The following is an 11,538-nucleotide window of genomic DNA, read 5'->3' on the forward strand; positions in this document are numbered from 1 at the left end:
TTGTTCAAGAAATTAAGCATTTTATTTTTAGATAATGTCACTATATAATAACAATAATCCATTCCTGTATTTTATTTTTATATAATGTCAGTATATAATAACAATAATACATTCATGTGTGAGGGTGTCTCTGGATTTACCCAAGCTTTGCCCTTGTCATCAACCCACACCAACCCTGGGTAAATTTTGTGATACCCACCCCCAGTCATGGATTATTACTAAATATTTTTTAGGTAAAGTAGAAATGTAACCCAGTAAAAGAAGAAAGTGCTTTGAATCATCATATTCTTTTTTGATGGAGATTTTCTGTCCTCCCCAATGTCCACAGATCATGTTTATGAATACTTCTCACACCATTATGCATTTAATGTGTAACATCATGTTTTTTTGGTTCATCAGCCAAAGCAGAGTGTTTAGATGCTGAACATTGTAGTCCAAACTTAATGATTCTTAAAAAGTGTCAGAGACAAGTTAAACATAACAGAAGTATGACTACCCAAAGATTGTATTTCAGAGCACATCTCTACACAGAAACGTTGGTAAAACACAGGTCATTCTCTTTGATATCATTTACAAAGATTTTGGTCAATGTTATTTTATTTTATTAAATTGAAGCAAATAATATACAAAATCAAGAAACACTAGCATCTAAGTTTTAATTTCTTTCTGACTGAGGAGCACTTTCATTTGTATCTTGCCCAAATATCTCCTCATAGTTTAATCAGCTCTACAACTCCATCTAGTGACATGTCATACAGTGAAAATCTTGTTCAAAACTCTGAGGAAGCTGATTCTAATTTCTTTTGTTTTCAGACAATAAATAATAGGATTTACCAGTGGAGGAACAATGTTCTGTATGATCCCTGCTAATACCTGAATGCTCACTGATGTGTCACTCACAAAACGAGAAATAAGCACACTTGCTTGGACAAAAATATAAAGGACAATTATAAGAAGATGACTAGCACAAGTGGAAAAAGCTTTCTTGTGCCCCATTCTGGACTTTACTTTAATGACAGACAACAGGATTTTAATATAAGTTATTATAATGAAACATAAAATTAGAGACATAAAGGCTAGGGCAAGTATTAAGGGTACAAAAGAATATGAAGAAACATCAGCACATGCCAGCATCATTAATGATGTATACTCACAAAAATATGCAGTTATTGTATTTGGCCCACAAAATGGTACATTCAGTACAATATAAATGTGAAAAAAAACTATCAGAAGTCCTGGTACCCAGCAAAAAATGGAAAGTTGTGTTGTATGCTTCATGGTCATTATGACAGAATAATACAATGGGCTGCAAATGGCATGATAGCGGTCATAGGCCATGACTGCCAAAACCAAACATTCAGTTACATTCAGATATATAAAGAAGCACATTTGTGTGACACAAGAAACAAATTCTATGGTTGTGTCATCTGTCAACAAGTAATGTAATATCTTGGGGACAGTCACTGTTGGGATGCTGATATCTAACATGGCAAGGTTGCAAACAAACAAGTACATGGGTGAGTGAAGTCTCTCATCCAAGCCAATAAGAAGAAGAAACATTGCATTTTCAGTCAGTGAAGCTACATATATTACAATGAATACAGCAAATAGTATAATATTTGACTGCCAATCATGTAGCCATAGAAATCCTTCAAGACTGAAGTGCGAGAGATGAAACATTGTTAGGTTGGGCTCTGTGAAGTGCAAGAGATGAAACATTGTCAGATTGGGTTCTGTCATGACAAACTTTTCTTGTGCCCTACAAAAAAAAAAAAAAAAAAACAAACAAACATCAAACGTTTGATAAAGTCAAAGTTATAAATTGTGCAAATACCTCATTATCATATATAATGAATGAATTCATGCTATGTGGCCTGTGAAATATCTGTAACTCCACATTGTACTGTACAGTATTGTGATGCATGCTGTATATACATTCACTTATCATCTTGGCATCTATATATTAAGAAATGCAAGAAACCAGAAAACAATTTGTTGCATATTCTTATGTTAAATGAGCTAAAATACACCTACATCTAGATTTTTGCATCCGACAGAATTAGAAAGAAATCATTTTTGGATTATTTTCCACATGTTCCTCCTCCTCTTTTTCTTCACATTTTGGCTGAATATCCTATGTCCTCTTTGGCTTATAGTGTTAACCACCTCTTGACATAGAGGTTCATAGGCAAATATGAGGCTAGCTTCTTTTGTGGGTCCTTTTACACCCAAGTGACTTCTCTGTCGAAGGTGAGACTCAAACCCTGTATCTCAAGTCTGTGAGGTAAACATCTTAACTGTTATAACAACCCCCAACCCACACTGCATCCTTTTTCAGTGGAAAATCTTTAAAAGTAAATATTTGCAATCTTGACTGTAGGCAAAACAATATTATTTTGTATTCTTTCAATTTCATTTCAATTTTTTTATATATATAAAATAATTTATACAGTAGAGAGTTGATCATTGGAAGTAATTGGGACCTAGTGGAGTTTGGATAATTAGACTTTTCAGATAATTAAATATGCATTGAACCGGATAGGAAACTGCAAATATCTATTTTTTTCTGCATGCTTTTCAACCATTCATAGGTTCATAGGTTCATACTAGGCTATCTGCCCAAGGGCATTTATAAGCCTAGCCCAGAGTTTTGTGGCTTTCGCCACCCCTTTAGTTTGAAGCAAACTATGCCCATTATTTTGCTGTGCCTCTGTCAAGCAGTGACACTGAGGTAATCCATCTCCATCCATTGGTCAAGATTTCTTTTGAACAAGGCCAGCGAGGTGCTCTGCCTCACATGTACCGGGATTTTGTTCCACAGCATAGGGAGTCTCTGGGTGATGAATCTGTCCCTCCAGCACGTCCTATTAATAAACGTGTCAAGGTTTAAGTCTCCTGCCCTTGTAGTTCTGAGGGATCTAGATTTTTTGAGGTGAAGCATGTTCATCAAATCTGGGTTTGACATGGCCTTGTATGTCAGGCACAGGTCACCCTCTGTAAGCGTGTGTTTACAGAGCTAGAGTTCTTTCAGTCGGGCAGCATAAGACATATTTTTGAGACCCTTTATCCTTTTGTTGAGGAACTTTTGGGGCCTTTCCAGCTGCTGCTGCAGGTGTTGGGTCAGATACATTCCGAATGGGGCATTGTACTCAATCATTGGTCTGATGAGTGATGAGTACAGGGGACGATGACCTCCTTGATCTAGATGTGAATCCCTTCATGATCAGGTGGGCAATGTAGAAGGTCTTCCTAACTACTGGTTACTGTCAACCTGGGTCCCCAGATCCTGATAACCTCTTCTGTGCTCAGTGGATTGTCACCTATATGGTAGCTAGGGGTAACCTTGTTTTTCCCGAAGGGTATGACTATGCATTTCTTGGCGTTTAACTTTAGGCCATGGCTCTGGCACCAGTTATCTGTTTCTGTGAGACCCTTCTGAAGGATATCTGTGTCAGATGTGTTCTCGACTATGGCGCCCAGTTTGCAGTCATCTGCAAACTTTGTCAGCCATAACCCTCCTGTGTTTGCTTGTACTTCTGACTCCAGTGGACAATAAAGCAATAACCAATGACGTTTTGTGGTATATTGAAGATTTACCCATGGTTTGTGTGGTTTAATCATGAGGGTGAAGCCCGAGTGAGTAAATAAAGCCAACCATGGGTAAATTTCAATATACAGCAACCACTGAGTCGGTTATTGCTATTATACAATGACATTATTTAAGAAAAAATACTTACTTTTCTTAAATAATGTCTTTGTATAATGGCGCATTACTGTTCTTCTGCTGGTAGTGGTACACTGCTTCCTTGTTCTGATGTACTGAGCATGCATATGGGACTTGTGTCCCTCGCATACCCAGTACATCAATGCTTTGAAATGGAAACAACGGAGAAACGAAAGTCTCTGTTGCTCCATTTTTTCTTTTTTTATTTGTTTAAAAAAATATTTTGAGGACTTTTTACCAACGGAAAAAAGTCCGGGCGACCGAACCTTTTTTCCATTGGTATATTGTGGGATTTACAATGGGCACGCTGGCCAATCAGCATGTACATTTTGTAATATTAATGGTGGTCATTGTATAATAAATAATATTTTTCACACACAAGCAAGCTACAAGCTCAAAAACATGCACAAGTGAATACATACAACATTTACATATTCAGACTTCATGATTTTTCCTACCCAAAAACTTTGGAAGGCTACATTTGGGTAACTAACATTTCTGATAATCAACATTTGGATAATCAACTCTCTACTGTATGTAACAAATATCTGGAAGAAACAAAATTCTTTATAAATATATTGTTTTATGCTACTCTTTTGATGACTTAAAAAAGAAACAAAAACTTTTGTTAATAAAATTGATATGACACTTAAATAAATCCTCTAGCATACTGATTCAAACCAGTGTGTGTTACACAGAGTAATAGGTATTATCAGTAAATATTGTACAGATCCCATCTGCTTTTAATATGCTATAATTCCCTAAATGTAATGCTTAGAGTTGAAGGCTTATGTCTTTTTTATCCATGTACATTAACTGATGTTTTCTTTATGAGATTTTCTCCCCAGAAACCCACTGAAAAGAGATGTGACCACCTGAACTGCATTGCTGAACAAAATAAAATTAATAATGGTTGTATACAGCAAAACATGCATAGTTATTGTAAGCCAGTATTTACAAATGTTAGAATTAAGCATTTCTAAATTGTTTTAGTTTGATTTTTATCAACCAAGAGGATCGTGAGGTTCTAGCATCCACTGTTTTGTCCCACTAAGATTCTCACATGAAAAGAAAAATCACAAAGTCATCCTTAAAGTGAGGTCTGTCATTCTAACTATTTTTTCTCAAAATAAAATATTTCTTTGGATATTCCTCCTAAGGCTTTCACTGTCAGATTTTTTTGGTAGGAAAATCTCCTGGCTTAGCCCTTCAAGTATTCTGTGTCCTTTCCTTTGTGAAACTTCATATAAGATGAGTATAGGACAATTCTGTTTTCAAAGATCTAAAACCATGGCTGCCTTGGGGAAATGAGCACTGTGTACAATATCTGCATACTAACAGCCTCTCATTTTTGTGGACTATGCACCTCAAGAGGGAAGATGGTCACCAGTTTTTAATTCTATTTTTACTGGAACAAGAAAGAACAGACGGGGCATTTATTGGTGTGGTACAGGGCTTTTTTTATTTCTTTTAGATCAGTGATCCATAAGTACTTAAGATTTTTTTTTTGCATTTTATATTTAGTCTGTTCAAATTTGATTCCTAGTCAGAAGGGAACATTTCCTTCTGTGATTAATTACATATTTTATCATATTGGACTGTAATTAGAAACGTCAGCTTGACTTGAAAATTTTGTGATTTCCCATGCCAGTTAGTTCACCTGAACTAATAGGTTCATAGATGCGTAGTAGGCTAATGGTCCCAGAGCCTTTCCAAGCCTAGCCCAAAAAAATTGCCCAGGCACTATGAAACCCGATGTTAGTTCACAGTGCCACTATCCAGTAAGGCAACTGAAGTGATCCCTGGGGTGAACTTTCTGTTACTCATCCACTCGTCAAGATTTCTTTTGAATAGGGCCAGCGAAGTGTTCTGCTTCACATGAATGAGAAACTTATTCCAGAGTATGGTCAATCTTTGGGAGATGAACCTGTCCCTCCAGCATGTTCCGTTAATAGTGGTAATGAGGTCGTGATCTCTAGAGCATGTTGTGCGGGGGATTGGGATTTCTTTAGGTGTAGCATTTCAAGTAGGGCTGGGTCGGACATGGCTTTGTAAGTCAAGCAGTGATCGCCTCTAAGTAGACGATAAGAGACTGAGAACAGCTGAAGTTTCTTGAATCTATCTATGTAGGACATGTGTTTAAGGCCTAGGATCATTTTTGTGAGGTACTTTTGTGGTCTCTCCAGCTGTTGTAGGTGTCTGGTCAGGTACATGCCAAATGGGAAGTTATATTCAATGATTGTTCTAATGATGGATGAGTAGAGAGGGATGTTAACCTCTTTCTTCCTGGATGCAAAATCTTTGGTTATAAGATGAGCCATGTAGAAGGACTTTCTGACCACAGTGGCAATGTGGTGGTCAAAGGTGAGGTGGCTGTCAACCTGGGTCCCCCGATCTCTTATGACTCCTTCAGTGCTCATTGGGCTCACATCAACTTAGTAATTCATGGAAACTGAGTTTTTCCAAAGGGGATAATAACACATTTTTTGGCGTAAAGCTTCAGGCCATTGTTCCGACAGCAGTTATTAGTCTCAGAGAGGCCCTTTTGTAGGATTTCTGCATCACTTGGGGAGTTGATAATGACTCCTAGCTTGCAGTCATCAGTGAACTTGATCAGCTAGAGTCCTTCTGTGTTGGCCTGGACTTCTGAGAAGTAGATGCCAAACAGGAGAGGGCCCAGGACCAAGCCCTGTGGGACTCCACTCTTGACTGGTCGACAGTCTGACTTGGAATCTGCAACTTTCACTCTATGGGTCCTGTCTGTGAGCCAGTTTGCAACACACCTAGTGATGTAAGGATTGATGTCTAGTTTGGTGAGTTTGTCAATGATACCTGAGTGGGGAATGGTATCAAAGGCCTTGGCCAGGTTGAAGTACGCTGTATGCACTATCTTACCCTCATCCACAGCCTTGTTGACTGGCTCAAATAAGTCAGCAGGCAGGATCTCCCCTTGACAAAGTCAAACTGAGGGGGGGTGGGGGTCAAGAGTTTGGAGATTGCCTGTATCATGGTTAAGCAGGTCCATGATGATGCGCTCCATAACTTTAAATACCAGAGTCATCAGGCTAATGGAGCGATAGTTCCCAGGGCCTGTAGTTGCTCCCCCTTTATGGAGTGGAATGACTGTAGCAGTGCTGTTTTACCACTGGAACATATTGGACTAAACACAGTTTCTCAGAACCTCAACTGATCTTCTTTCATACTGTTAAATGTCTAGGTTTTCATAGAACAACAAGAGTTTTGCCTCATAATTTTAGTCTGCACCTAATAAAATGTGTGGTTTTCTGACAAATTGTTGGGGACTGAAGGCACTAAATAATGCCATACATTTGATTTTTAGACTTGTTATCCTTCAGAATATGCATGTGAGTGTAAAACCTGTTATTCTAACCAACCTGTGCCTTCAAAAATAATTGATTATGAGCCTTTGCCTCCCCCTCCCCATTATTTTTGGCATTGTACAGGTTTCTTACATTTAGCGGTTCAGAGTTATGCCTCTTCTGTGTAAATAATCATTGACTGTTATAATAAAACATTAAAACCACGACTGGCTATTGATTTCTCTAACTCACTGTGTATTGTGGATGGTGATGAATGCCTACAGGGCACATCAACATTCCTATTTACCTACAGTCATGAAGGAACTATTAATAAACTAAAAGGATGGGAACTTTTTAACTTGATTGAAATCTGTAACCCATTTTATAGGTTCATAGGTAAGTACTAGGCTATCTGCCCAAGGGCATTTATAAACCTAGCCAGAATGTGTTGGCTTTTGCCACCCCCTTAGATTAATTCCCTGTGTCTCTGTCCAGCAGAGCCATTTGTTCCCTGCTCCACTGTCCAGCAGAGCCACTGCAGTGATCCCCGGGGTAAATTTTCTACTTCCCATCCACCCGTCAAGGTTTCTCTTGAAGAGTGTTAATGAGGGGTTCTTCCTGATGTATATTGGAATCCTGTTCCAAAGCAAGGGGAGTCTCTGGGACAGGAATCTATCCCTCTAGCATGTCCTATTTATCGTTGTGGTGAGGTTTATATCTCTAGAGCATGGGCTCTCCTGGATTTGTTTTTTTTTTTTAGGTGGAGCAAGTCCATCAATTCTGGGTTGGACATGGCCTTGTATGTCAGGCAGAGATCACCGCTGAGTAAGCAGTATGCAACCAAGTACAGCTGGAATTTCTTGAGTGGGGCTGCATAGGGCATCTGTTTGAGGCCAGTAATCCACTTGGTGAGGTACTTTTGTGGTCTTTCCAGCTGTTGCAGGTGTCTTGTAAGAGACATCCCAAATGGGGCATTGTATTCTATGATGGGTCTAATGCGTGATGAGTAGAGAGGCACAATAACCTCTTTTGTTCTAGATATGAACCCTTTTGTGATTAGGTGGGCCACATAGAAGGATTTTCTAACCACCTTGGCAATATGATTATCAAAGGAGAGATTACTCTCTACTTGGGTCCCCAGATCCCTTATTACATTTTCTGTATTTAGGGGACTACCACCTATGTGGTAGTTCGTGAGTACTTTGTTTTTCCAAATGGGATGACTATGCACCTTTTGGCATTTATCTTGAGGCCATGATTTTGACACCAGGTATCCGTCTCAGTGAGACCCATCTGGAGGATGTCTGTATCAGCTGGAGAATCAATTATGACCCCTAGTTTTCAGTCGTCTCTGAACTTGGTCAGCCATAGTCCTCCTATGCTTGTTTGTACCTCTGAGAAGTATATACCAAACAGGAGGGGTCCTAGGTCTGAGACATGGGGGACGCCACTTGTAACCGGTTTAGAGTCAGACATAGAGCCTGCAACTCTCACTATGTGGGCTCTATCCATGAGCCAGTTGGCAACCCATCTCATGACGTAGGAGTTTATGTTCAAGCTGGTGAGTTTGTCTATAATACTAGAATGGGGAATGGTGTCAAAAGCCTTTGCAAGGTCTAGGTAGGCTGTGTGGATCTCTTTCCCTCATCTAATGCCATGGTAACCATCTCAAAAAAGTCCACCAGGTTTAGGAGGCATGATCTGCCCTTAACAAAGCCAAACTGGGTAGGGTCCAAGGTTTGGAGGTTTCCAATGTCTCTGTTAATGAGCTCCATGATGATGCATTCCATAGCCTTGCAGACCAGGCTAGTCAGGCTTATAGTGCGATAGTTCCCAGGGTCCATTGTGGCTCCACCTTTGTGGAGCAGGATAACTGTTGTTATGCGCCACTCTGTAGGTACATAGCCTATAGAGAGGCTGAGTTTGAACAGTGTGTTTAGGTGAGGGGTTAGTTAATTTTGGAGCTCTTGCAAGACACAGCCTGGGACACCGTCTGGTCCCATTGAAGCTGTGTTTTTGGCTTTGGATAGGGCTGTTTTAACCTATGTGTCAGTGATTGATGGGGCCCTACATTCTTCTGGTATGGTTATAGTATTGCAGTTGAGTCTCCTTTGAATTCTGTACATGATGAAGCCCTAGAGATTTTTGGGCCGATGCTAGCCCTTCTATACTTTGATGATCTGAGCATCAGTAAATACAGGGCAAGTTTTTTTATTCCTTTTGATTTAGAATCTGCTACACCAAAGCTCATGGGGGTTCCTGCCATTGTTCAAAGGAGGAGCTAGAGCAGATGCATTTGTAGTTAAAGGCTTCATTCTGTTCACTAGGAAGGAGAAACAATATTGCTTTCTTTAATTGTACTAAGTCTATTGGGTTTCTAGTACCATGACAGGAATGGGCCCATATCAACGTCACATTAAATTAAAGTTTGTGAAATTAGTATTGTTTGAATCTTTAATGTTAGTCAAAAGTGCCCTTCACAACACTCAAAATGTACCAGAACTGACTCCTTCTGCAATTCATATGGAGTTACATGTATTGGAAACATATCTAAATATGATGGTAGAGTCTTTTTTATTAGATCCATTGCTCCTCCTGCTATTGAAACTGTCTGAGTATTTGTCTTCCACATTGCTCTCATTTTTGCCTGGAAATCCCGGTATTTTATGACTTTGTGTCTCCCTGCACATAAGCCACTGTAGTCACTTGGTGCAGCAATGTCAATGACTGATAATATTTTTGCCCTTTTTTCATGGACTACTCTGTCTGGCTTTCTAGCATCTGTTTTTTTGAACTGTTGTTAATGGGTGATCCCATGTGGAATACACTTCATCACTCTCTATAATGCTTTCTAAGCTGCGGTGGTGCAGCGGTAGCATTCTCGCCTCACAGCAAGAGGTTCTATCATTTGATTCTCAGCTGGAGTGCCTTCTATGTGAAGTCTGCATGTCCTCCCCATGGTGGAGTGGCATTCAAAAGACATGCATGAATGGCTGTGCCTTTGTTGAAGGTTGGGCGTCGTGCTGGCACCTCAGCACCATAAAAATCAACTGCCAATCATTAGTGGATCAGAGTTTCACTGTGGCAACCCCTAACCAGGAAAAGCTGAAAGAAAAAACAAAACAAAAAAAAACAAACTCTCTATAATGCTTTGTAGTTCATGTTTACAATTCTTCTCAGCTACTTCTATATTATAGCGTTTACACAATCCCCAGTGCATAGTCTTGGTACATTATTGTGAATTTCAGTGCACAGGCTCTTTGCCATGAGACTATCATACCCAGCAAGAAGATATGCATCCATTATGCAATCCATTTTTTTTTTCACAGAATCTTCATGGCTCTGTTTCTCCCACATGTTCCACATGCTCAATGAACTTTGCAAATCATGTATGTTGTCCTCTGTGCTGGGCTGCAAAAATTAACCTTTTATCTTTTGCTTGCAATTCACCTTTCTTTAATCATTCATAGGTTTATAGGTATGTACTAGGCTATTGGCCCTAGGTCCTATATAAGACTAGCCAAAAAGGTACCCTGGCTTTTGCCACCCAAGAAAATTATTTTCCTTTGCCCCGGTCAAGCAGAGCCACAGAGGTGATCCCCAGGGTGAATTTCCTATTTCCCATCCAATCAATATTTTTCTTGAAGAGTGCTAATGAGGAGCTTTGTTTGATATAGATAGGTAGTTTATTCCCGAGTATGGGAAGTCTCTGGGACAGAAATCTATCCCTCCAGCATGTTCTGTTTATTGTAGTGACAATGTTTAGGTCCCTAGAGCATGTAACTCAGAGGGATTGAGATTTCTTTAAATGGAGCATGTCCAACAGCTCTGGGTTTGACATAGCTTTGTTTGTTAGGCAGAGATCTATGCGACATAGTAAAGCTGGAGTTTTTTGAGATTGTCTGCATAGGGCATCTGTTTGAGGCTGGTAATCTTCTTTGTGAGGTATTTCTGTGGCCTTTCCAGTTGTAGATGTCTTGTGAGGTACATACCAAAAGGGGCGTTGTACTCTATAATGGGTCTAATGAGTGATGAGTAGAGGGGAACAATGACCTCTTTTTTCCTGGATGAGAAACCTTTTGTGATGAGGTGTGCCACGTAGAAGGATTTCCTGACTACTGTGGTTATGTGATTTCAAAGGAGACACTACTGTCCACTTGTGTCCCAAGGTCTCTTATCACACTTTCGGTGTTAAGTAGACTATCACCTATGTGGTAGCTCATGGGTACAGAGTTTTTACCAAAGGGGATGAAAATGCACTTTTTGGCATTGAGCTTGAGGCCATGGCTCTGACACCAGGCATCTGTCTCAGTGAGGCCCTTTTGTAGGATGTCCACATCGTTAGGACGTTTGATTATGGCTCCTAGTTTGCAGTCATCTGCGAACTTCATCAGCCAAAGACCTTCTGTGTTAGCATGTACTTCAGAAAAGTAGATAGCAAACAGGAGAGGACCTAGGACTGAACCCTGTGGTACTCCACTTGTCACTGGTCTG

General features: G+C 39.8%; 1 protein-coding gene across 1 annotated transcript; it reads right to left on the reverse strand.

Moving 5' to 3' along the window:
• Positions 1-463: 463 nt before the first annotated feature.
• LOC122810987 (olfactory receptor 10A2-like) lies at positions 464-1,748 on the reverse strand. The gene has a single exon (XM_044082504.1). The coding sequence runs from the start codon at positions 1,738-1,740 to the stop codon at positions 751-753; it is 990 nt and encodes a 329-aa protein (XP_043938439.1). The 5' UTR covers positions 1,741-1,748; the 3' UTR covers positions 464-750.
• Between the last annotated feature and the right edge of the window lie 9,790 nt (positions 1,749-11,538).

The sequence above is a fragment of the Protopterus annectens genome, chromosome 9.part0 (genome assembly GCF_019279795.1).
Source record: "Protopterus annectens isolate FY-2018-M chromosome 9.part0, PAN1.0, whole genome shotgun sequence".
In the NCBI taxonomy this organism is placed as follows: Eukaryota; Metazoa; Chordata; order Ceratodontiformes; family Protopteridae; genus Protopterus; species Protopterus annectens.